This window comes from Daphnia magna, unplaced genomic scaffold (assembly GCF_020631705.1).
Source record: "Daphnia magna isolate NIES unplaced genomic scaffold, ASM2063170v1.1 Dm_contigs403, whole genome shotgun sequence".
In the NCBI taxonomy this organism is placed as follows: domain Eukaryota; kingdom Metazoa; phylum Arthropoda; class Branchiopoda; order Diplostraca; family Daphniidae; genus Daphnia; species Daphnia magna.
In genome coordinates, this window is record NW_025533297.1 from 10,465 (window position 1) to 35,661 (window position 25,197).

The 25,197-nt window shown below is 40.5% G+C and overlaps 4 protein-coding genes, 2 long non-coding RNA genes and 2 pseudogenes across 16 annotated transcripts; 3 read left to right on the forward strand and 5 right to left on the reverse strand.

The window, feature by feature from the left end:
- Window positions 1-1,238: 1,238 nt before the first annotated feature.
- LOC116936122 (hornerin) lies at window positions 1,239-2,666 on the forward strand (the record flags this gene model as incomplete). The annotated part of the gene is given in 7 exon segments (XM_045167926.1): window positions 1,239-1,285; window positions 1,399-1,588; window positions 1,657-1,785; window positions 1,884-1,955; window positions 2,032-2,085; window positions 2,088-2,451; window positions 2,525-2,666. Coding segments are annotated over 6 exon segments (851 nt in total), but the record flags the coding sequence as incomplete, so codon positions are not given.
- On the forward strand, window positions 2,528-4,937 carry LOC123468649 (annotated as a pseudogene).
- A 5,734-nt stretch (window positions 4,938-10,671) lies between these two features.
- On the reverse strand, window positions 10,672-13,263 carry LOC116936511. Of its 6 annotated transcripts, XR_006642349.1 has the most exons (7): window positions 12,895-13,260; window positions 12,455-12,825; window positions 12,092-12,358; window positions 11,739-12,017; window positions 11,557-11,671; window positions 11,197-11,309; window positions 10,672-11,112 (listed from the first exon to the last, which is right to left on the reverse strand). It is a non-coding gene; the product is annotated as an uncharacterized LOC116936511 (long non-coding RNA). The 6 variants fall into 6 exon arrangements; XR_006642346.1 differs by having other exon boundaries at window positions 10,672-10,882; window positions 10,963-11,671; window positions 12,895-13,263; XR_006642347.1 differs by having other exon boundaries at window positions 11,197-11,671; window positions 12,895-13,262.
- Window positions 13,264-15,243: 1,980 nt separating this feature from the next.
- On the reverse strand, window positions 15,244-17,737 carry LOC123468652. Its single transcript, XM_045167927.1, has 6 exons — window positions 17,552-17,737; window positions 16,870-17,141; window positions 16,619-16,779; window positions 15,898-16,057; window positions 15,632-15,760; window positions 15,244-15,516 (listed from the first exon to the last, which is right to left on the reverse strand). The coding sequence occupies exons 2-6, from the start codon at window positions 16,993-16,995 to the stop codon at window positions 15,466-15,468; spliced, it is 627 nt and encodes a 208-aa protein (XP_045023862.1). The 5' UTR covers window positions 16,996-17,141; window positions 17,552-17,737; the 3' UTR covers window positions 15,244-15,465.
- Window positions 17,738-17,973: 236 nt separating this feature from the next.
- LOC123468653 lies at window positions 17,974-18,462 on the reverse strand. The gene is made up of 3 exons (XR_006642343.1): window positions 18,439-18,462; window positions 18,212-18,343; window positions 17,974-18,145 (listed from the first exon to the last, which is right to left on the reverse strand). It is a non-coding gene; the product is annotated as an uncharacterized LOC123468653 (long non-coding RNA).
- Window positions 18,463-18,776: 314 nt separating this feature from the next.
- On the reverse strand, window positions 18,777-19,682 carry LOC123468651. Its single transcript, XM_045167925.1, has 4 exons — window positions 19,473-19,682; window positions 19,299-19,412; window positions 19,004-19,217; window positions 18,777-18,933 (listed from the first exon to the last, which is right to left on the reverse strand). The coding sequence occupies exons 1-4, from the start codon at window positions 19,669-19,671 to the stop codon at window positions 18,777-18,779; spliced, it is 684 nt and encodes a 227-aa protein (XP_045023860.1). The 5' UTR covers window positions 19,672-19,682.
- An 11-nt stretch (window positions 19,683-19,693) lies between these two features.
- On the reverse strand, window positions 19,694-21,046 carry LOC123468654 (cyclin-dependent kinase E-1-like). Of its 6 annotated transcripts, none has more exons than XM_045167931.1 (4): window positions 20,880-21,046; window positions 20,481-20,630; window positions 20,065-20,420; window positions 19,694-19,952 (listed from the first exon to the last, which is right to left on the reverse strand). In XM_045167931.1, exons 2-4 carry the CDS (start codon window positions 20,613-20,615, stop codon window positions 19,715-19,717), a joined length of 729 nt encoding a protein of 242 aa, XP_045023866.1. In that variant the 5' UTR covers window positions 20,616-20,630; window positions 20,880-21,046; the 3' UTR covers window positions 19,694-19,714. The 6 variants fall into 6 exon arrangements, with proteins under 6 accessions (XP_045023866.1, XP_045023865.1, XP_045023864.1 ...); XM_045167930.1 differs by having other exon boundaries at window positions 20,481-20,634; XM_045167929.1 differs by having other exon boundaries at window positions 20,481-20,627; window positions 20,880-21,045.
- A 2,609-nt stretch (window positions 21,047-23,655) lies between these two features.
- LOC123466450 lies at window positions 23,656-25,178 on the forward strand (annotated as a pseudogene).
- Window positions 25,179-25,197: the final 19 nt, after the last annotated feature.

A 25,197-nucleotide genomic window follows, 5' to 3' on the forward strand; every position in this document is an offset into this window, starting at 1 on the left:
TTCCAACGTGCGTGTCAAGATCTCGTCAAGTTGTCATTCATTAACTATTCAATGCTGATCGAAATCGGCCTAACAATCGATCGATAAATTCAATATGTTGTAGACTCCTCCTCCCTTGAAGGCGTCGTCTATTGAAATCGCTACATGGCAGTACAAGTTGTTTATTTATTTGCTAAATAAACGGACAACTATTAAAAAGTGGATCAAACGGCGTTCCGTAGTTGCCCCTTTTTATGTAGACGACCATGATCGAAACAATGGAGCTCACACGGCCTGTGAAAAAACCTGTCCGTTGCCGGGCGACGCACAAAGCCTCGCCTTGAAAAATAACTTCGCGGCCTGATTTTTCCTTATCTTCATGACAGACGCGCCATCTCTCTGAAAAAAAATCTCCAGAAATGTCGAGTCGCTCTTAGATTGCTCCGCATTCCTTTATTGTTGAGCCGATAATTGACAGGACCCCTTCGTTAATCTCCGCGTTATCTCCTCTACAACACGACGTCAAGTTTTGCGACGCAGCATCTAAAATAAGAAAACGTATAAAGGATACGTACGAGACCCTGAAATCGACTCGAGTTGGCTGACTAAACTGCTCCACACTCCTTCGTCGTTCAGCCGATAAAAACGGGGACTCGACCGGGAGCTGCTGCGTTATTTCCTCTACAAATGGAGACCAATCTCAGCGGCACAGCATCTAAAAAAAAAACGAACGAAAGATTAGTGCGGACACCCCTGAAATCGCCGCGCCATCAGCGCCATCTCTGGGGTAAAGTCTCAGAAAAAGTGTCGGTCGATCCACCGGTCGTTGTAGAAAGGTAAGGGTGCCTGTATCAGGGGGTTGGGAAATGCGAGTTTTGATAGAATCCCTATCGGGAAATTGGTAATCCTACTATTCATTCTATTATCAAGCCTAACCAATAATCGATTTATTATCAGAGAAAGTGAAGCTGAAATATTCAGAGGACTCCATCCCCTTGTTGGTGGAAGACCCACGGTAGCCCCTGGACACATGAAGTCCTACAATGAAAAGCATAATAGTAATAGTATTCTCCGGTGGCAGTGAGAGATATAGATAGATAGTGTACAAATTGAATTGGCTGGTATTGTGTCTCATTTGCAACCCTAGGGGTTACCAGCGAATAAGCAGGTAATTGTATTGTGACACTTTTATTCATGTCTGAAACGAGCAAATGAAAAAGGCTTATTGCTTCATAATATTCGTCTTTCATTCTTTGCAGATTCCTATTTTGTCATTGGGTGTGCACAAGTCAGCCAACACAACACGGTAAGTCATTTTCATTTTACTTTTTGTTATTTTCCAATTTCATTTCGGATTTGAAATGTCTCACGTTTGATGTTGGTTTGTTTCAATTTTCATTCAACATGTTGTATCGATAGTTATTGATGTTGGCGTTGGCTGTTGCCATGCCGTACCCTGAAGAAGAGGCTCCCATTGTTGTCTCACCGGAGGTATTGGATGCTGTGGCACCTGTGGACGAGCTGGCCAATCCAGCAGCCGCCCCATCCGAATTGGCTGAAGGTGAAAAGGTTGACGAGCGATTCCGTCCCAATTATGGCCACCAAGCAGGTAATGAGAGAATCTAATTTAAATGAACAATTGAATTTTGAAAACAAAACATTTTCGGGGGTGGATAGGTCAATTACAGAGCAGTACAGTTTATCAACAACAGAGCAGCAGTCATCAGCAGCAAAGTAGCAGTCTGACCATGCAGCAACAGCTTGGCCACCAAAACGCTGGCTACCACGCCAACAACGCTGCCGGTGGTAATCATTTACGATTAAACTCTTGAGACTTGTGATCAAGAATTGATAAAGCGAAATTTTTAAATAATGGGTTGGCATTGCTGTTGGATTTGTATCAGGATTTGGCGGAAGTGGTTACCACACTCCGGGAGCCAGTGCCGGATGCGGGCAAAACATCAACCACGGCGGAAGTAAGTTTTATCTTATTCATGAAAAAAAGCAAACAAAGTAAGCAATGTTATTTAAAAAATCATATGTGTTGTACAGCTTTCGGTGGTAACGCTGGATACGGTCAGAGCGATTACGGCAACACCGGCTACGGTATACGGGATCCGGAATAAACACGGGTTACGTATCGAACGCAGCTTATGGTACCAAAACCGATTATGGAACGAACGTTGGGTACGGAACGAACGCTGGATACGGAACTAACGCTGGATACGGAACGCACGCTGGTTACGGCACAAATGCTGGTTATGGAACCAATACTGGGTACGCAACAAATACTGGGTACGGAACCAATAGTGGAATCAATACTGGATACGGAGGCAATAGCGGCTATGGCACCAACGCTGGCTACGGAAATACCGGATACGATACGGGACTATACGGCAAAAACGCTGGTGGTGGCGGACATGTCGCGTATGGAAACTCAGGATACAACAGCCTTAGCATGGTGTAAAAGGGGTACGGTAAAATTCTCTTTCATTCATTACACGCAAATTTGAATTGATTTCAATCCGCTTTTTTTCCATTTCAGCTGCTTTTGGTTGTACAATTATCGGCCAGCCTAAGTGTTAAAGGACGTCCGGTCGCTTCGCCTGTCGCTTCGCCTGTCGCAAAGGCTGACCTGCAAGTCAAGGCTGTCAAGGCTCCACAGGTTGTTGCATCCGATCCTTTGCCCGCCAAGGTCCAACAGAAAATTGTCGAGCCTGTTCAGAAAGAGAAAACTGTCGAACTCGTTCAAAAGGAAAACGTTGTCGAGCCCTTGCCAGAAACGTCGGCTGACGCATCTCAGAAAGTGAACAAAGATGAAACGAAATCGGTGGAAGAAGCCAAACAAACGCAATTAGAGGCTGGACAGAACATGCAAGGAGACGGTCCGTTTGTCGTCAATACCCAGCAATTGCCACCTGACGTCCGAGAGGAAATTATGAGGAAAATTGAACAGCCAGTACCGTCTGTCTCAGGAGAAGAAACAACAGCAATAACAGCAGAAAATCAAAGAACAAATGGCTCAAGTGAAAAGCGATCACGCACCAACATCGGAAGTTGAATCTTTCGATCCTGAATTGGCTGCCGGAATCGCCGAACTGCTCACTCGCATGGCTGTCGAAGATGACGTTGGCAACCGGTACATCGATTTGGAAGAACTGCCGGCCACGCTCAAACTCCAGGTGTCTCAGTATTTGACGAAGCAGCAGATGATGGACGAGGAAAAGCAATTCCAGGAGCAATTGAAATTGAAGCAAAAAGCAGAGAAGCTGAAAGCGCAAGGGACTAGTTTCGCCAGCCTTTTGAACAAGCAAAGTGAAGGCCAAATTGATGACCTCTTGAGCAGTTTGCTGCAGGGAGCTCTCGCAGATTATCAAAGTAAAAATAACACCATTTGCATCGCCAACCTAGAAAATTCTTATGTTTTTCGTTCTTCAAAAATAATTTAGCACCAACAGCCAGTTATTATCCTCAACGCTATGCACCTTACGGTAAGAATGGCATTACACATTTCCTATCAGAAATTTCATAGCTTAACGATTCGTCAATGAATAGCCTATCCCCAAAGACCGGTCTATTCTTCCGGATATCCCCTGTACGGATTTTACCCTCAATACGGAGGTTACCACGGCAGTTTCAGACCTTATTGCGGACTAGAAAGTTATCCGTACGCCGCTCTGAAAGGCTACTACCCCTTCTCCAATGGCAACCGACCCTACCATCCGCAAAGTTCGTTGATGACTCGCGGACAATTGCATAATTTGTACGGCGGATCCGTCGGACCCAGTCCTTCCCAGCCTTACCGCATGGTTGACGTACCACCCGGCTAATTAAATAAGCATTTTTAACGGCACGAGCGTCATGCATATAAATGACAGAATGAACGGCCCATTTAACGAAAAAGGAGAGAACCAGTCCAGCAGATGGGTCACTGGCAATTGCTTCAAACCAGTTTTCTTCTTTTCCTCGGAAATGAATTGTTAGTCACGAAACGGGACGCACGATATCAACAGTTATAATAACAACGCAAAACAAATGTATCAAACTTTAAGGTTGAAAAACAATATTTTAATATACATCTTTGGCTCTATCCTTTTACCAGCAGGTTCTGAGCAACTGTCGTGACTCGAATTTTGTCTTCTTCTTTTTCTTCTTCCTTATCTGTTGGCCATCCTCTTTTTCTTCGCTTTTCGGTTGGGTTTTCCTTTCCTCCTCCTACTCCCGGCTCCGGCTCCTGCTGCAGTTCTATACGTCAGTTGGGAACACATTGGACTCAACCCAAAGTATTTCAATCCGATGATGAACGCTTATAACTTGCCTAACATTTTGACATTTCAGGTATAAGACGCCAGAGAATAACCGTGACATTAAAGACGAATCGATTTGGAACAGCAAAAATCGCCAATTGAGAGTCGATTGTATTGGAGCTTCTAAGGGACTTTTTATCGGCCTCTTTTTCCTGACAGCTTCGTTCTTTGTCTCGTTTTATTCTTCATTTTTGTACCAATTCCGCAATTCAAACGACTGGGACTCATCCTGGCGGCGCGGCTCATTGCACTTTGCTTCTCGTCTCCATTCTCGCCATGGCTTTAGGGGCGTTGTGTTTCTGGTTAATAAGACAACAGTCAGATGTGGAGTTAATGGTTGCCTCTTTAGAAAAGTAATAATCTGATTTTGAGGAAGAAGACAGTCGGCAAATGGTAGAAAAACTCGATATTCTGGATATAGGTAAGGCAAATTCCATAACTACTCTATCATAAATGTTCGCACGAATATATGCGTGACCTAGCGATGGCTACTCCCGAATTTAATTTTTTAATTCTAATATTTTTCATCTTCTTGATTAGTTAATCAACTGTCCTACAATTGTAACGTCAAACAACGACGGTAGTTTTCAAATTTCTAGTGGACGGCAGTTTGTAAAAAAGAATTATAAATTAGAGTCCTGTTTCTGCTCATTTTCAATGCAAACTTCAATTAGATAAAAAGCAATTTGACGATGGACGGAGATGACATTGTTTCTGATATATATTTTTTTTCAAAGTGACGCCATCTCTTTTCAACAAGACAAATTTAGTTAACGACAAATTTAGTTCTCACATCGACATCTTGTTTTGTCGGAAGCAGTTATTGTCATACCGATTAAAATAGATAGCCCTTGAAAATAGAAATGATTTAACAGAATAATTTTTTGGAAAAAAATAGAAGAAGAAAAGGAAAAAATAATAAGGGAAGGAACTCGTTCGTGTAACTCAACTCGCAACAGTTGAGTGACCACCGCAGTGTGTGTGTAATAATCTTCACAGGAAGCAACTTGAGTTTACCGGAGCCCCCCCCGGCTCTCAGCCGTGTTTTGACCCAGACGAATCTGAACCTAGCGGATTTATTTTTCAACAGCTGTGTCTCACATAGTCACGTGATTTTACGTAATACTCCGTAGGGGTTACACATTCATGAATATCATAGTAATGGATCAGGGTCATCCTCACGCTCGGTTGGTCATTAACACCTCGGTATCCATCTCCAGACCTAGGCCATCTGGACGGTCTACAACCTAGCCAACACCATGACTATTACTACAACACACATGCAACACAGTGGGCTCAACTGCTGGTTCAAGCCGGCTTCATGACTAGAATGTCTAATGAAAGGTACTTTGCGCGTCAGATCACACATTCAGCCTTACCTTTCATTCTCCACTCAGTCGCCCATTGTACCAAGGAAGATTCCTTAGTCACTAGCTTGTCCCAACCCAATTACTACATGTTTTATCAACCCTTACATACCGTTAATCCAAGGGTCTAAAAAGTTGCAGCTGAAATCACCACCATTTCAGTCTAAAAGTGGATGGATATAATTTTGGAATTACATCGTAGCAAAAAGAAACAGTGAACTTTATTGTTTAACTGTTATTCTTTTTGCCTGAAGGAAAACGAGACTGTGTGTTGAATTGCAAATTTTCAAAACAACTTTTAATGGTGAACACATATCTAGGTATCGGCCCCGATTAGCCATAATCGGGTTAACCGCCCCGCCCCGGGAAAAGGCAATCGGGGCTTAATCGGGTTACCATTTCGTCAGCCAGGGCGGGGCAGGGCAAAAATCGAGGTTAACCCACTTGCCCCGACGCCATTTGGAAAAATGGTGCCTGAATTTTAACTACGAATTTTGGTCGGGTTTTAATAGTTAATATAACTCATAGTGTATGCAACATTTTCACAGGTAGTTATTTTTATTTTTTTGATGATGAGTTCAATGTGGCGAGTCTTAACCTTTTATCTAAATAAACCAGATTTTAGAAAACTGTATCAACAACTTCATGTTGTGTTACCCATCATTTGTCCAAATACCAATTGTATTTTTTTGTTTGTATTTTGGGAACTTCACTTAGATGAGGAATGCTTCCAAGGATTAATCAACACCTTTTGCAAAATAAAAACACATAACGTTACTATTATATTAAGATACTAACACGCGTTTTTCTCGTCATTCATGATCTTTATCAAAGTGCACATCAATGCCATCTAGTTTTTCCTCCTAAAACCTAACGAAAATAGATGTTATTTTTAAATCAGAATAATTTTTACTTTTAAGTGCTTGAACTTTACTAACATCAGACGTTTGATTCAAGTTTCAAATATAAAAACCTATGATATCAATTACTAGTTTCAAGACGAGGCGTAAAATATTTGTAGCTAAGACCATGGTTGGTATATGCTAAAACTGTCGTTGCTCGTAGGGTCAGCCTGTACTGTTGATAGCGAAAAAAACAAAAAACAAAGAACAATACAGCAATTTTTTCTGCAAAGTTCAACGCTCGAAATTGAATCATGTAACGTTTAAGAGATCTCCTCGTTGGTGCGGTTTTTCAGGACTGAAGTACCGTTGTTGTATATGATACAAACATAACATCATGAGATATTTTACATTCAGAACAGATTTATCTGTATAAGGACATATATTTGCTATACGAATCGTTTTAATAGACTCTGTATGAAACCGAACCCAACTTCTTCAGCCCACCAGGCCGAAGCACGACCACTGAGCTACGAGTCATGTTGAATATCTCACTGTTTCTAATTCTGGCTAAACGGCGAACTTTGTAGACTTACATTACAGTTTTTCTAAAGGACGTAAGGTAAATTGATGAAATATGGTATGACTTCGGAAATTGTCCAATATCAATAATAGATTTCTAGAATATCAATTGTATCTTGGTGGATTTGAACTACTACTGAGAATTAACAAAAAGCGCGCTAGTACCTACCGATATAAGGTCTCAGACGATCAAGAGTTAAGACATGTTAGGATTAGGAATACACATAATAATGTTTCTCGTCTTTATTTTTCAGAAAACTTGCTTGAACAACTCGTTTCGACGTTTTATCTGGGTGGCTATAACGAGACCCGTCTCGGTTAGAGATTAAAACTCGCCTAACAGCGAGGGGGTTCCGGCCTTTTCGCTCCGTTTCGGATTGTTGAATAATATCCCTAATATGTGAACGTGAATAATCCATGTTACTTTTGAAGCAAAAAATGACATAAGAATAGATTTTATGTCGAAAACCTGTTCGCCAATAGACGAGATATGCACCTTTTGCATAAAGATGAAATAATCGTTTAAATTAAATAATTTTCCTCGTCCCGAGTTCTTCTAACAGAATTCAAAATGGTGAACAAGAGAAACAGTGATAAAAGCCAGACGCCACCAAGGAGAATAAGAACGCAAGTAAGAGAGCAAGAATTGAAAAACGCACCAACCGGCCAACGCGTAGCCACACGACAGCTAGTTCCACCTGATGTGAGTTTTGCAGAAAACATCTATATAACGGAAGCGCTATTTTTTTGTCTGACATATTATGTCACCCCAGCAGTTCGCAGCTTTTTATGCAGAAAACGTCTCGTTTCACGAACGGCGACCGATTACGACTATGCGGACATGATGCAGACATTAAGGTACTATAAAAACATTGACAGAAATTTTCTTCACGCTCCCATCTGCAACGTGGAAATCGGCAAAGCCATCCGTGCCAGAAACGAAATCTGCCACCTCAACCTAGAAGCAATCAAACAAAATTGGGCCAGTAATCTATCAACATGGACAATCCTTTGTCGAAGCGTCGGTGATGCACATGGTGCCAGTAATGTGCAAACTGTTTACAATCGCCTTAGGAGAGGTCAGTATCAACACGCGATCGACGAAAAACCATTTCGTTTCACAGTTGGCGCTTACAATGAAAACACGGCATTTGGATTAAGTTTAATTCTTTACAGTTGTCTCGCTAGATACGTTGGACCATCTCTTCGCAAATTTTTGATCAGAGATAAACAGCAAACTACATCAACGAGCTTCGATGTTTATAAAAATTTGAAGGATACTATCGAACAGCAAAAAATTGATCAAAATTATCTCGCAAAAGGTGCGTCCAAGCGAATTGATATGGAGCTGCTAAGAGTTGCAATGGAAGGTAGGAATACAATATTGTCGCGGGTGAAAAGGGATATTGGTTATCTCTTCGCAGAGATGAGTCATCCGCTCCTTGGACAAAGCTGCGATCGTGGTGAAGAAATTATCGGGAGAAGTCCGCTCCAAGAAAGATACGCAGATATGCAGTCCGGAAGGGGAGTAATTCGCGCGACGGTATAAAACGCTGCCCTGATTCTGCGTTAGATGAGTCTCCATCGGGTGAGCTCCCGGAGCTAGGCTCCGTAGGAGTAGTTCCCTGGAGTCTTCAGACGCTCTCCGAGTTTGGTATGGTCATCCCTTATTGTTATTAGTTAAAAGTGAATAATTGTCTAGAATTTAAGTCATCACTTGTTGTATTCGTTTATTCCTGTCCAAATACAACTCGTGCGACAATTGGTGGAGATACAGTCCGTTACCCGTGAGTAACGAAATCGTGCCTTAAGTGGCAATTGTTAAGAACGCAGCTCGTTACCAGTAAGTGACGAAGTCGTGCTGCAGTCATTGTTTGCCGATGCCGAAGAGGACAAACCAACGGCTACCTAGTTGCCTAAGAGACCCCAGCCGACGATTACATCCGCTTCGAGAACTGTCAAGCGTTCCGGTAGAAACTTCACCTATCCCAGCCTCATCGTTGGAGAGTGGAACTTCCTTTGTTGGTGAAGCCCTAAATTTTGAAGGTCCTATTCCAAAGGACCATTTGACCAAAGAAGCTGACAGTCAGGGTGAATCAGTCGAGACTTCAAGAGGCTTATACTCGGATCCAGAAACCGAGGTCGATTTGAGAGCGGCGACGAGTCCAGTTGTTCCGGTCGGGGGACAACAATTTGTAGTGCCATCAAGGCATATTGAGCAGCCGCAAAGACAAGCTATGGAAGCTGTCAGAAAATTTATAAGCCCGCCAATCTTCTGAAAAAATTCAGAAGAAGATGCGCACCAATGGATGGAGCGCTTTGAATAACATTCTACCCACAACAGATGGGGTGATATTGAAAAAAAAAAAAAAAAAAATTTGAAAAGTATTTTGATGACGCCGCCAGGAGCTGGTTCAAGTGTACAAGGCTCCCGAACGAGTGGATGGTAAATCTCAAACGGCCGGAAGATATGCGATTGCAGCGCCTCTTCCGTGGCTGAAGGCAGGCGGTTTAAAGAAAAAAAAAAAAGAAAAAAAAAAAAGGGAAAATCCTTAAGACTATCCGGGAAATACAAGAAACATTTAAACAAGTAAGCGCAACCGGAAAGAAGAAAAACGAAGGAGTAAAAGTCCCTTATTTGCCAAGAGGACGCAAGCTGATTTTTAGTCTCATCAACCTTCGTGGATCGCAGAAGATTAGTACAGTCGGGCCGCCTGTCTTGAAGAAGGGGGACCTGTCGCGGGTGAAAAGGGATATTGGTTATCTCTTCGCAGAGATGAGTCATCCGCTCCTTGGACAAAGCTGCGATCGTGGTGAAGAAATTATCGGGAGAAGTCCGCTCCAAGAAAGATACGCAGATATGCAGTCCGGAAGGGGAGTAATTCGCGCGACGGTATAAAACGCTGCCCTGATTCTGCGTTAGATGAGTCTCCATCGGGTGAGCTCCCGGAGCTAGGCTCCGTAGGAGTAGTTCCCTGGAGTCTTCAGACGCTCTCCGAGTTTGGTATGGTCATCCCTTATTGTTATTAGTTAAAAGTGAATAATTGTCTAGAATTTAAGTCATCACTTGTTGTATTCGTTTATTCCTGTCCAAATACAACTCGTGCGACAATATGCCACGGCAAATATTCTCTTGTTTTTAGCCAATGGAAAACGTACCTTCAGTCGTGGGTAAGGCTATTGAAAATTATTAAAATGAAAGCGGCAGCTGAGGAAATGCAAGAAGTTCTCGACTTTCTAGCTGTTTCCAGGAGTCATTTTCGACAGATTCGACCTACAAGGATATTCAGTCCAATGCAATCATCCTCTTCAGCGTAGCGACAAAATTATCAATAACATTCTCTTTGTACGGCTATGTCAATTTGGAACTTCATATGAAAACCGTAAGGTTTTCTCAAAATTTTTCAAACTTTAATTATATTCAAAATTCTTCTGTTGCAGAAAAAAATGTTTTTGCTTAAATAAACTTTTCTGTGTATTATTTTGTTTGCTCATTCAATTCAGAACCAAACCACTTTCAATTCATCCGCTGGTTCCTGTTAAATCCTTAATATTTACGCAAAAGAAAAAAGATTAACTGGTAAATCCCAGAAATACTTCAAAATTTCATTTATTCTATTACAGTATTAATCAACATCCATGCTCAACATTTAAATCTGAACCATCACCAAAACAAGCTAAGCATAATTAATCCACTTTTACCTCTTTTTCATAAAAATAGTTCCTCGTCGTGTGTGCAGTAATTTTCTTTTAAGAATTTCACAATCTGTATTCATTCCAACGATGACCATAATAATCGTATGGTCTATGTGCGCGTTAAAAAACAAAAATCGTTTGGATTCCTGTCAATATTTACACTAAAAATGTCGTTCAAAGATCGCCTACCCATAAGCTGGTCTATGTCTAACGTAAGGTTACTGATAGCCGTAATACGAATAGCGTCCATATTCGTATCCAGGATAACCGTATCCATACAAAAACCCGTTTAACAATCCATGCGCGCCGCCAAATTGTCTCTTTAGGCGAGTGTCCTCCCTTAGATCATTAGCAAAGATCACGGCCACCATCACCAAGAGAACCACGCAAGATTTACAATTTCACCAAACTAATAGAATTTACCTGAGTACGAATACCAGGCGACTCATATCGTTCTGCTGGAAGGAGGGTCGAAACCCAACAAGGAATAAGACGCGAAAGCATCACCTCTGATGCCATTTTACCAGCTGCAATGCCTAAAAGGGAACAGGTCGAACTTGTCACGAAAGTCATTGACATGCCACTGACATTTTTTCTTTTGTTCAATTTAGTCTTTCAAATCAACTTGAAAGAAAATCCATATTTTTTTTTATTATTTCGTGTGCTGGTGTATCAAAGGTTTTTCGGAGCCGCAGGTAAATGCAGTTTTTTTCATCCGGCACTAGAACGCGGCTGACAGAAATGCACTGCTCTCGATATTTTATAAGAATGTATGTTTTTTACTTGATGTGGTGTTGTTGTGACGCTCATGGAGCTCATTGGTCCTGGGACGTCGTATCACACATGGCGCCTACGTATGTGGAAGTGATGACCGCAGGATGGCCGTGAAAAAAGTGACCTTGAAACAAGATAAGACACTAAATGGATTTGAACCCTAAAAAATTACATTAATAAATGAAGTATACAAACGGTCTCCAAGAGCGGATCCTAGTTTTTTCAGACGTCATGCATCAGGTCTATTCACGCACGTTTTACAATAGCAAGTCTTGGAGAAATGTTAAATTTTCCTTATATGGAGGTGCTGATAACAAATTTATTCTGTCCGTTCATTCCAGTCGCTCTGTGGGAAATGTTGAATGCAGTAACGTTGTAAAATGGCACTGGCTCGGAATTATTCGATCCTGTAAATCAGCTCGTTTATTTCGAAAAGCAAATGTTGAAATACATACCAGTAATGGTAGCCTCTGCTTACACATAAAAAGTAATATTTTAAATTGATTTCAAAAAATGAATTTTTATTAGCAAAACATGAACGTACCCGTATCCGTAATCGCCGTAAGGACCAGGGTAGCCGCTAGCCACGATAGGAGTATCCATATCCGCCATAGTAAGCTGAACGACCTAATCCATAACCGTATCCAGCTCCAAGAGCTTTTCCTATCAAGAGTCCAGCAAGAAACTGTCGTTTAGGTCTTGCATTTTCAACTGTTGGATCTGTTGAGACTACGGCGGAAACTGCAGACTCTTCGACTTCAACTGGTATGGCGGAGCAATACGCCACTAGCACAGCGAGGAACAAAGCGACCTTGTAAACGTAAAGTGTATGGTGAGATAGTTGGAATATAAATAAGATTAAAAAATGTAATTTGAATTGTCAGAATGCTTATCAAACATAGCCTACCAAGAAAAAGTGACTGCGCGACATGTCTGCTACGTTCGCTGGTAAACGCTGGAATGCGGTACTGTCTTAGAGGGAAGTCCACTGTTTATATATTCAACTGCCAAGGTTTGCGTGAGATAAACGCAACTGGCAAGATACTGTTTGCTGGGTTTAAAGAAGCCATTTTCCAGACGAGGTGGAAAATGAAACAAAGAGACGAAGGCGGCGTTGAGACGATGAAACGAAGACGACGATGAGACGATGAAACGAAGACGACGATGAGACGATGACGGGCTGGATTTAGGTGGATACGCGGTTATCTTTTTCTTTTCATGGCGGACTTAGACGAGGCGACCCACGTGTGACACACCAGATCGGAGTCTCTGACGAGACTGAAAAAGTAGTCATTAAATATGTTTAAATTTGAAGACTACGACTGTCCCAGGACAATGAGACTCTACCTTCTCCCTTCCTTCACTGAATAGTCGGTGGGCCAGCAAGCGAACGCCATCTATCAGCCACATTTCCACAAATTATTCTCGACATTCATCTGTTTCCAGTTCAAGGTCATCCGAGGACTACAAGATATAGCAGGGTAATCCTTGCTGGAAAACAGATGCAGCCTTGATGAGCTCAACTGCGTATCCGGGTTTGATGTCTGAAATATCTATTCAAAAGTATATTGCGCGTTAAACCTCAATGTGAGCATTAACCCCATGCAAAATGCAATTTGGATTATTTGTATTTGTCATAGACCTTTTTGACTAGTCAAGTGTAGTTGATTGCATGTATGTGTGTGTAAGTGTGTGTTTATGGCAAGCCAAATGTACCGACCAAAACGACTAATGATTCGCGCGCGACCGTAACGATATTTTTCAACTCGATGATGAAAAGCGTTGCAAACGTGATGAATGCAACGCACAAATGGTTGCAGATAGAAGTCCACCCTGCGAACGTGGGACACTCGCACCACAAGCAGCCGTTACCGGCACTTCAAGGACGGATTTTCAACAGAAGTTATTGAACCCTTTCCTCGTTTAAACCTTGTTATCACCGAGGTCACCACCCGGAATTCCGGTGATTTCTATATAATATATTAAAAAATATTTTACACAAAAAATTTTTTATTAAAATGAAAATTGCTACTTAAAATCTGTTTGATGTAGTGTATATCTAGAGCGAAAAAAAGTACAAACAACTTGTTTTGCAAATTTTTTTGTTTATGAAAATTATGTTATTTTTTTACAGAAGTACATAGCTCTTATCAGGAGCTATCAATTTCTGTAACATTTATTTATTTTGGTCTTATAGTTCTCCCGCACAAAATTATTGAAAAATTCAGTAGTATTAGGGGGAGGGGGAGGGGTACCTCGACCCGATTAACCGCAGCGACCTACCTGAAATAGGGCGAAGCGGTTTACTTTCCCAATTATTATTTTGTAAGCAATACTTTTACATCATTAGATAGATCTTGTAAAGACATATTCATTCCTATAATTGTTAAAATTATTTGACATACAGTTTTCCCCATTCTCCCAAAATCGGGTTTTAGAACCGGTTTTCTCTCCGACCCACTGTTTTCTTCCCATTTGGAAGAACACACTGAAAACAGTGCGCACGAGCATAAATTGTATGACATGGTCAAATAGTAAAATAATCGTTATGTTGAATTATTAGAAAACCGTGGCTCGAATTGGATATCACTTACCACGACAAACTGAAAATTATTGGCTATATATTTATAGTCGTAAAGGTAAAGATTTGTAGATGTTGTGGTGCCAACCCACGACAAGTCCATTATGTCATCAACTATCATAGAGTTGAGTTGAGTTGAATCCCAGTCCTGAAAAGGATAAATTGTAAGAGAAAATGAAAAAAAAAAACGTAGACATGGAAAAAAGGTTTGTTTCAAGATAACAATTTTTTTCACTTTACGCGCGTAGCCTTGTGTGATTATGCAAAATAGTGGCAAAAACAAGGACATTCTAAGCCGATTGTTTTTTCACCTCCGCTGACCAAATGATTTATGTCCCATGGCTTCAAGAAATCGACCGTCCGATGAAAATGCTAGCGCATTTATCGCGGGTCATCAGTAAGGCGTCGTGACTTTTGTTCGTTTTCCAGAGGATTCCCCCTCTAACCTACTAGAGGAGCGACGTCAGCTGAAGACGCTGAAATTGGTTGAGAAGGAGGAAGAACGACGCATAGAAGAATTGCGTCAATAGGCCGAGGACGAAGCGATCGCAGAGGAAAGAAGAAGAATCTTGGAGCAACACGCTCCGCTTTTGATTGGTTTCTTGCCACCTGGTCTATTCCGGAACATGGCAGAAATGAGTTCACCAGCCGAAAACATCCAGGCCCAGTTACGTCGGCACGTCCCGATTCAAGACGATCCAGATTTATGGTAAAATGGCGATTATTCTGCTTTACATTCCAGAAAATAGCAATGGATGTGTGACAGTTTATACATAAAGAAGTGAAAATTATTTTTTCAGTCTGTCTGCTTTTGCCCTTGGTGAGAGAAAGTGGTTTTTTATGGAACAAATTGAAGGGTTTCCTGATTCGACAATGTTTTTTTCCTTTTTTATGTTATTGAAAAAATGTCAATGTGACATAACATCTAGAAGGCAAGAAATGAAAAATCTCGTAGGTCGTAGACAAAAAAAAAAAAATGCAATTTGCTGATGGAAATCGAACACGACCGAAATCGAAATCGAACAATCAAATCTAGACGCACGATGCAGTGAAAACAATCAGAATGCAAAAATCCAACACGTAGTTTGAAGGGGCCCAGTACATTTGGATAAAAATATCATTGAAGCATATTTTATTTTGGAAATATTAAATGGCATGTATAAGCAATAATAAATGGCATATAATATAAATGTCTTTTGCATGACATTTTGTTATTCACTAGTTTTTATTTCGAGGAATAATGACCACATTAGGCGTTTTAGAGAACTAACGTCTTCGCTATTGGCGTACACGTCTTCATCGTCCTCTTAATCGGATTCTGTTGATATTTCACTGGCTTAATCAGAAATGTTACTTTCTTCGAACGCGAATTCAAGTAAACTGCTGGTCTACATTGAAAGAAAAAGGTTCGCACGAGCATAAATTGTGTGACATGGTCAAATAGTAAAATAATCGTCAGGTTGAATTATTTGAAATCCGTGGATCGAAGCAGATATCACTTACCCCACCGATGTAATTGACTATAAGTTTCTTCTCGTAAAGGTTTGTAGATTTTGTGGTAAAAAATGATATATTCTTTGTGCCGCCAAATTCAATATTCCCGTTGTTGACTTTGTATATTTGTACCCATTCCTAAAAAGGATAAAGTGGAAAAGAAAATAAAATTTTGTTTAAAGTTAAAAGAATTTTTTAACTTTAAGCGCGTAGCATTGTTTGATTATGTTAAATCATGGCTAAAACAATGATTTTCTAAACAGATTGTTCCTCACCTCCACTGACCAAATCATTAATGTCCCACGGCTTACGGCTGCAAGAAACCGACCGTCCGATGAAAAGGCGACCTTTTCTATGTTTGTATCTTTGGAAAGACGTCGCGACAGTTGTTCGCATTCCAGAGGATTCCAAATAAAAACGCCTTTCATCGAACTACTAAACGACAAAAAGAAACCCATCAGAGAGTACCGGAACTGAAAACAAAAACATCGGACATGGATTTTACACCAATTCGCAAAGCGTTTTTTTCAATTTATTTATTTTTTAAATTTAAAAATGCCTATCCCCTCATACGGACTCCTTTATAATTGTGGACATTTCCCCTCCTTGAGCTGCTTACTTTTCTTTATTGATATTTAAATTTGGCAGATGGTAGACCAGCTGGAAAGTCTGTCAGGTTCCTTTACAAGACTAACGGGGAAACGCATTGGATTCGCCAATTCATTTGTTTGACTTTTTCCTTTTATTTATTTTCCTGCTTGCCTTTTGCTTGGCATCCGCTATCGATTGACACTGCGTTCGTTAAACTTCAAGTTGAATTTACTAATTTCAAAAAAAAATGTGTTTGAATCCCCGCACCGTGGCCAATAGATTTTAATTCAGTCGCAACGATTCATCGGGTGATTCGCGTTGAAATGAATAGACGCGCACTTTAAAAAAGCCTTCAGTCAAACAAACAATTTGGTAGAACTAGAATTTAAGTTTCAAATGACTTACATAAAAAAAGTGAAGTTTTTGGCTGATTTCCTTGCCATTTCGATTCCGCCCTTTTCTTCCCCATTTCCTGTGCACAAGCGCCATGCAAATTTTTTATCCTCCTCGTTCTGTAGAGGAAACTTCAGGCTAAAAATTGGCCTGTCGTGGTCCATAGACCAAATCTGCCAAGAAGAAAAATGACAAATCGAATAGAAAAACCAAATTCAATTTCCTCAATTTCATTCCATTACGTCAATAAACAAATTATTTACATTGATCCCCTGATCACTACCACTGGCCAAATATTGGGTCCTTTCATTCCACTCCAGATAATCACAATATTCTCCATGTGTGAATTCTTTCACGAGTCGAGTTGTTGTCAAATTGTTTTCCTCCATTTCAAAAATTTTGATCGTTCCATTCGAAGAAGAGACGGCGATTCGATTTTCAGAGATCCACTTCACAGCCGAAACGAATTTTACGTCAATTGGGGTGATCACTTCGCCAATGGATGAATCATATACGGAAACTTGATTTCGCCGCTGGATGAAGAATGGTGAAGAAAAAGAAAATAAATTGGCCAAACGTAAAAATAAATTGACGAATAATGGGCATAAAAAGGCGCAGTTTTGACTTTGCTGAACTGACATCTCCGCACGTTCGCTTTATGTAAATGGAGAATTCAATTTTGAATTTGAGGAATGAATCGTTAATTTCAAACATCAAATCTAAATGCTTTGACTGTAACAGTTTCTTTTTGACGCAATCAGAATAGCGACGATGTTAATGAAACTATCCAATAAACTTCAACTCTTTTTGAATGGCGTCGTCAAGCAAATTTTAAGCATTTAGCAAAAAATAAATAAATAAAGTAAAGGACAGATAACTGACATGAAGATGAACCCAAGTTTGTTGATGGGCCAATCAAAATTGACATTGTAACTTACCTTTCCCCATAATGAGCAGCAAATAAGTTGGGCCTGGTTGGATTCCAATTTATTTCTTCGAAAATCAATGGTGCCTCTGATATGATTTTGATATGACCCGGAAGTTTCCTTTGAAAGATGATTTCACACTCTGGGTAACTCCATACGACGACAGTACCATCATTAAAACCAGCAGCTAGTTGTGTCCCGTTAATCTAATTCAAGATTTCACGTTATATTTTCTCTTAGTTGTACGGATAAATTATTTCTGTCTGTCCGTGATTTCGTTTTACATTTCTCCGTAACAACCCGATCAAATTCAGATGTTGTTAGGGGACTATGTTTCCGTACGAAATCAGGGATAAAAAGTCAGTCCATTATTGACTTACATTCCACTCAAGCGACCCAATTCCATCAAAGTTTAGATGTTGAAATGTGACTTCTTTCTTCTTTCTCCAATTGGAAAACGGAATAGCCAAATTTTCGGCAGTGTAAAATATTAACTTTTTCTCATTGGCACATGCAAGAATCGGTTCAGTGGGGTGGGAACGGATTCTCGTATTTTCGTAATACCCAGCACCTAACGACACAGCAACGAGCCTCAATTGACATTTGATTTTGTCTAAAAAAAGAAATTAAAGAATCGCCATTATCAATTCATTTTCAAATGAAACGATTGAGTTTTTACCCATCCCGTACAATACAGCGGCAAGTTGTTTTATGACCTCAGGCAATCCGATTCTTTCTTCTTCTTTAAATTGAATCATTTTCTCAATCAAACCAGCAAGGATTCTTCCGTTTACGTCGTCTGCCGCCAAATCTTTTTTTAACATTTTAATTAAGTACATTTTAGAAAAAGAGTGAAATCTTTGCTGTTTTAAATGGAGTAAAGAAATATCTATCGGAATGACTTACTTTGCTTGTACTTTAAGAATTCTTCTCTGGATTTGTTTAGCAAAATATTGGCTTTGGAACAGGGGTCTTTCTTTCCCAAATGGATGTGTACCACGCGTCAGGAAATAGAAAAATACACATCCGGATGAAAACGTGTCACTTTTGATTGTTCCATCTGGCAGCTGACTGGCAGGTTTTCAGGGTCACTTAAAACCTTAAGTGTCTCAGGTGCCATCCAGAGAAGAGTTCCTCTAATTTTACTCTGCGAAAAAATATCTTGGTGTGTTTTCTTAACAAACGACAAATCAGAGACTTTCATTTGAACGGGCGACGTCATTGAAATGAGGATGTTTTCCGGTTTAATATCGCGATGCACCAAATTTCTCGAGTGGATGTAATGCAATCCATTGGCGATTTGATAAAGGACCAATTCGTCTGGCGGCAATTTCGGTCCGCTGTATTTCTTTTCGGCAATAATCCATCAATGTCCCGCCACACAATTCCAAAGCCAGATGCCTGTCCAGAGGTTTCAACAAATTGTTTAATTCAAATAAATTTTGAAAATGAAATTAGATGGCCATTTTACGTGGAGCTATTGTCAGCAGAATCAGCGACGTCCAAGAGTTTCACCACGTTGACGTGACTCAATTCTATGTGTGTAGTCATTTCTCTTTGAATAATTTCTTTTTCAACTGTTGTCGTTGGCATTTGTTTGACTGCAACGGGATCGCCGTTAAATTTTCCCTCGAACACTTGTCCAAAAGTTCCACTACCAAGTAGTTTGCTGGCGTTGACTTGGACTGCAAATTTAATCAAAAAATTAATTACATTTTAGAAAATGATTACTTAGACTATACACGAAACGGAAATTCTTGACTTGCGTGAAAGGGCTTCTTTAAATTCCTCATTTGCTACTTGTAACCAATTGAATCCTTTTCGTGGGGGATTTATCATATTTTTGATGGGCTCGTAAGCAAAGTGTTTTTTACCCAAATCTCAATGAACAAAAAAAGACAATTTAGAGTCGTAAATGCGGCGAATGTATGCAAACTTACCTTCGAAATTGACTGGATTCTTTTCCTTGAGGTTTTTCAAGATTGAGTTAGAATCGTTACCAAAAAGGTGTTTGCCACGCTTTAGATAATAAAACAAAATGCATCCAGCTGCAATGACATCTTCGGTGGCGTCTTCGATGCCTTCCAGCGAGTTCGTTTCCTCTGACAGTGTCCAATACTTTCTCAGACAGAGTTTCATTTTAGAGGAAAGGTTTTCTTCTTTCATTTCCAACAGCTGTTTGCTATAACTGAATTTGCTCCATCCAAAATCTGAAATTTTCATGCGCACAGGAAGGGACTTGGGCAGCAATGACGACGTTTAACGGATTTAAATCGCCATGTACAATTCCTTTGCCATGCAGATAGTTGACGCCGTTGGTAATTTGATAAAGAACTTGCGATTCATTTGGCATGGCTCCCTTGTACTTGCCATTGCAATATTCGTATAACGTGGCACTGTATGGTTCTAGGGCAAAATACCTGGACCACAAATGAAAATGAGATGCCTTTATTTTTTACTGCTCATTCCTTAGCCATTAATGTGAATATAAATAAATATAAATAAATAAATAAATAAAAATAAAATAAAAACCTCCATCCATTGGCCACGTCCTCCTCATAACCGAAAACTCGTAGGATATTATTGTGATTCAGGTTGCCCTTGACGAGCTTGTCGGCCACATCTTTCCACCCATCAAGGCAGTCTTCATTTTTAATTCTTCTTATCGCAACTTCTTTTTTTAGATTAGAAGTCTTCGATTTCACGCGTTCCTTTTCAGCACCTGCATTTTCATTTTCCTTCCAATATCCGTCAAACAAGAAAAAACCTTTACTGAAAATCTTTTTTTTGCAATCCAATCTTTTCCCTTTAAAGAGAAAATCCTCGACTGGTTTCGTTTTTTCAGCATCTGTCATCTTTTCAGAACTGGTAGATACTAAAGAGAAAAACTAAATTTAAAAAATGGCATTTTGTATTGGAATTACGAACCCCCTCCCCCATCTCCCTACTTTAAAAAGAGGATAACGGCTGTTAATGTTGAAGAGGAGGTCCCAACTGACTACATGCCCAACATGCAGGACTGTGGGGCAGTCCCTGTCGCCATCAGCCGTGGTCCTGTTTTGCTTTAGACTACCCTGTCTCATAAACAAGCTCGTCTCCAACATGATAAATAATGACATGAGCTTAAAATCTTGAATTGTTTAGAAATTTGCTAGTTATTTATATATCAATTACAATGCCATTGAAAATATGGCAATTCAATTATTTACGAGCTGTAACAAGAAAGTCATAAAAAAATCATAGTAACTAAAACAATTGAAAAAAACTCATGTTTTTATTAGATCCCATAGAAACAAAAGTTTACCTAAATTGCTATGCATCAAATTCACATAAACGCAAAGATTTACCTGGTTACGAAGCTGTGGTAATTACTTTAGTTCCCTTTGATAGATTTAAACAAAGTGACGCGACCAACGCCTCGTTTCACTTATATTGTTTATCGCAAGGTAGTCTAAATTCAGGTAGATAACGTTATCTTTTTCTCGTGCTAGTCTCGGCCTGCAAAACCATTGGGCAACCACTGAAAATAATAACTTGCTTTTTTTTTTCTATGACTTACGGCTACAACATTTTTCTTAATTGGTTGACAAAGTTTCCTTTCCTCCCATTTCAATTCAACATTTTTTTTTGTTCCAACAGGAAAACATCAAATCGATGATTTAGGTATTAGTAGTACTTTTTACAAAACGCCACAAAATCTCGTAAAATATCTAATAGCAAAAACGAGACACGATCATGAGATTCTGGAATACAAATAAGACATTTCCATTGTCTTGTTTGTTTTGGGATAGGGCAACTAAAAGATAAGTAGATTTGTTGATAACTTCGGAGGGTTGTCGACTCGTAATTTGGGTGTACGAATTTAAAAATATAAAATATTTGTATTTTTTTCAAGATGAGATTGGGAAGAAAATAGGTTAGGTAAGCCAATAGCTGCATTCGTTAGTGATAGAATCCCGCGTCCATGCTGGCAATCTGTTAAACCGCGGAATAAATAAACTCTACGTCTTTCGAAGCTGTGCGGGAAATACCAGACATACCAGACAAGCTTACAGGGAAATACCAGACAATTTGATTAAATGCTTCTATTCTATGTGTAATTGTGTATTAGCCACTTAAAAACAAGACAGTAGAGGACGCTGAGGGTTGTTCTGCCCTTAAACGGAAGAAACATGTGTTCAGCGTCTAGGCGGTGTCCAGATCCATATCGGGCAGAAATGAGACAAGATTCCAATTAGTTCACCGATGTGTTCTGTTAACGGCAAAATTGAATAGCACAACATTTGATAGAATCGTCTTACCTTAGCATGCATTTAGTAGGCAATGATCCTTGCATTTAGGCAACGGCAATTTGTTAAAGCATTTTGCAAAGCACTTGTCAAACTTCCTGGGATCGCATGGTCCTTTATCAAGTTCTTCTTGCAAGTCACCGAGGATGCCTCTCACAAACATTGTAGCTAACCGGGAAACGTCTTGTTAGTTTCGTCTCATTGCTGTATCGTATAAAAGAGAAAGAAATCACCTTGTTGATCGTTGTCTACCGGGTCTGCGTCAACTCGAGAATAAAGGGCCGCACAAATAGTGACGAGCAGTACCTTGTGATCACAAAGCGAAAACAGAAGTGGCTCGATTGAACGTTTATCAATCATTTCAATAGCCATCTTGTGAATCTAATAGTAATACATTTTTCAAAAGAGACTTACCAGCTGGATGATGAAACGCATTTTCGTGAGAGCACTCGTTGGAAATGAATGGCCTATCGAAGTCAGCGATGAAGCTCGATGTCCGTTTTCCATCTCATCAGACGTCATTTTATACCCCGTTCACGTTTGCTTATTGCCGCAGACGCGTGGCCATTGGAAAGGTGAAACAAGGTGTTGCTGATAATTGCATTTTGTATTGACACAAGCCACTCAAGGATATTTTCCCAATTGCTTTGCGTTAGTTTCGTTTAAGCGCGTTTAAGCAGGTGCGCAGTATTCTTTTCAATCAGCTGCGTCCTTGATTCAATGTTGACAAATGTCTCCCAAGTCTAATACTACATGAACGTGTGCATGTTATTCCTGTTTGAGGGAGATATCCAATGAACGCATTGGAACACACCTGTCAAAGTTGTTGGAGCATATCGTTTTAATTTGTCCATGCCAATAAGTGATTCTATTCCCAGCCTCTATAGATGCGTAGATACGTATCTGTCCGTATACATATAGTGCATTTGATGAGATCATATCCAAAATCTGGCAAATGAGTCATGCATGACCCATCTTTCGATTTGAACAGGTGTTGACAAAGTACGTGGGATGCGTTTCTTGCTTGTGCTATATTTTCGCTTTAAAAGTACGGTACAGCAGGGTACAGCACATGTGGTCTCAGCTTCAATCTATAGGCTAGGCGGACGAGATTTGAATGGAGCTTTATGTTAGATTTCCTTTTACCGGCATCACAACATAACCGACAAAAAAGAAATAGCCGGGATCTATTAGTTGTTGTAAACGCTACCAAGAATTTCCTTATACTCGTTCCATATGTTCTCGGAAAGCGTAGGAAAGCGTTCTCGCAAGCCAATAATCTTCAGTCATCCTCAATTGAATTTTAACATGTAAAACAATTGGATTTAGTTTTCATTGCGTTGGCAGAGAAGCGGATGTGGTTGTTTTGCTCATGCGAACATCCGCTGCCAAAGATTTTGCTGAGGGTTTGCTGTTTCATTCACTTGTGTTTCGCATGGATTGTTTGATAATCGATAATGATAATCGATGTTTTTGATGTCATCATGGAGGAAAACCCGGCTCACATAACCGATCTATCAATTCCTCGGGCTATCACGTGTATCGTGATGGCCATTCCCCCACAAATCAGCCCAGGTACACCAACACCTCAAGATGTTTTTCTTTTTCTTTTTTACGAGCATAAGTGCATGGATTCGGTCTCTCCCCCCCTCTTTTTTTAGTGCGTACTTTGCTCGATAGGCAGCATAACACCCCACAAAAGGTGTTGGGTTTTTCCCATAGCTTCGGTCGTTTTCCTTATTCTTCACACGCACACACACACACACACACACAGGTCATTAAGTTCTTCTTACCTATACGCCTTCCTCGACCTTCGTATGCTGACGCTGTTGCTTTGTTCACATGGCTCGGTACAGTCGGTTTGACTATAAATACGGCACCATCCAAAGCGAGTAGGACACATCCGCACACAAACCGTCCAAGCGATCACATCATCCGCCGGAAGAGAAGCTCTCCATAATCCTAGGGAAAAAATGTTTCGCTTCATTTTAACGGTAAGTCATTTTCATTTTACTTTTTGTTATTTTCCAATTTCATTTCGGATTTGAAATGTCTCACGTTTGATGTTTGTTTGTTTTGATTTTCATTCAACATGTTGTATCGATAGTTATTGATGTTGGCGTTGGCTGTTGCCATGCCGTACCCTGAAGAAGAGGCTCCCATTGTTGTCTCACCGGAGGTATTGGATGCTGTGGCACCTGTGGACGAGCTGACCAATCCAGCAGCCGCCCCATCCGAATTGGCTGAAGGTGAAAAGGTTGACGAGCGATACCGTCCCAATTATGGCCACCAAGCAGGTAATGAGAGAATCTAATTTAAATGAACAATTGAATTTTGAAAACAAAACATTTTCGGGGGTGGATAGGTCAATTACAGAGCAGTACAGTTTATCAACAACAGAGCAGCAGTCATCAGCAGCAAAGTAGCAGTCTGACCATGCAGCAACAGCTTGGCCACCAAAACGCTGGCTACCACGCCAACAACGCTGCCGGTGGTAATCATTTACGATTAAACTCTTGAGACTTGTGATCAAGAATTGATAAAGCGAAATTTTTAAATTATGGGTTGGTATTGCTGTTGGATTTGTATCAGGATTTGGCGGAAGTGGTTACCACACTCCGGGAGCCAGTGCCGGATACGGGCAAAACATCAACCACGGCGGAAGTAAGTTTAATCTTATTCATGAAAAAAAGAAAACAAAGTGAGCAATGCTATTTAAAAAATCATATGTGTTGTACAGCTTTCGGTGGTAACGCTGGATACGGTCAGAGCGATTACGGCAACACCGGCTATGGTATACGGGATCCGGAATAAACACGGGTTACGGATCGAACGCAGCTTATGGTACCAATACCTGTTATGGAACGAACGTTGGGTACGGAACGAACGTTGGGTACGGAACGGACGCTGGTTACGGCACAAATGCAGGTTATGGAACCAATACTGGGTACGCAACAAATACTGGGTACGGAACCAATAGTGGAATCAATACTGGATACGGAGGCAATAGCGGCTATGGCACCAACGCTGGCTACGGAAATACCGGATACGATACGGGACTGTACGGCAACAACGCTGGTGGTGGCGGACATGTCGCGTATGGAAACTCAGGATACAACAGCCTTAGCATGGTGTAAAAGGGGTACGGTAAAATTCTCTTTCATTCATTACACGCAAATTCGAATTGATTTCAATCCGCTTTTTTTCCATTTCAGCTGCTTTTGGTTGTACAATTATCGGCCAGCGTAAGTGTTAAAGGACGTCCGGTCGCTTCGCCTGTCGCAAAGGTTGACCTGGAAGTCAAGGCTGTCAAGGCTCCACAGGTTGTTGCATCCGATCCTTTGCCCGCCAAGGTCCAACAGAAAATTGTCGAGCC

What these genes read in the sequence shown, in the direction of transcription:
- LOC123468652 (XM_045167927.1), bottom strand. Translation starts at nt 16,995, where the DNA reads ATGGAGGAAAACAATTTGACAACAACTCGACTCGTGAAAGAATTCACA. An exon ending in GTAGTGATCAGGGGATCAAT is followed by an intron (nt 16,780 to 16,869) that starts GTAAATAATTTG and finishes TCTTCTTGGCAG; the next exon opens with ATTTGGTCTATGGACCACGA. An exon ending in AAAAACTTCACTTTTTTTAT is followed by an intron (nt 16,058 to 16,618) that starts GTAAGTCATTTG and finishes TTTGTCGTTTAG; the next exon opens with TAGTTCGATGAAAGGCGTTT.
- LOC123468651 (XM_045167925.1), bottom strand. Translation starts at nt 19,671, where the DNA reads ATGAAACTCTGTCTGAGAAAGTATTGGACACTGTCAGAGGAAACGAAC. An exon ending in GAATCCAGTCAATTTCGAAG is followed by an intron (nt 19,413 to 19,472) that starts GTAAGTTTGCAT and finishes TTGTTCATTGAG; the next exon opens with ATTTGGGTAAAAAACACTTT. An exon ending in ATTTAAAGAAGCCCTTTCAC is followed by an intron (nt 19,218 to 19,298) that starts GCAAGTCAAGAA and finishes TTAAATTTGCAG; the next exon opens with TCCAAGTCAACGCCAGCAAA.
- LOC123468654 (XM_045167928.1), bottom strand. Translation starts at nt 20,651, where the DNA reads ATGTCATTATTTATCATGTTGGAGACGAGCTTGTTTATGAGACAGGGT. An exon ending in GCCGTTATCCTCTTTTTAAA is followed by an intron (nt 20,421 to 20,480) that starts GTAGGGAGATGG and finishes TTTTAAATTTAG; the next exon opens with TTTTTCTCTTTAGTATCTAC. An exon ending in GACGTGGCCAATGGATGGAG is followed by an intron (nt 19,953 to 20,064) that starts GTTTTTATTTTA and finishes TTTGTGGTCCAG; the next exon opens with GTATTTTGCCCTAGAACCAT.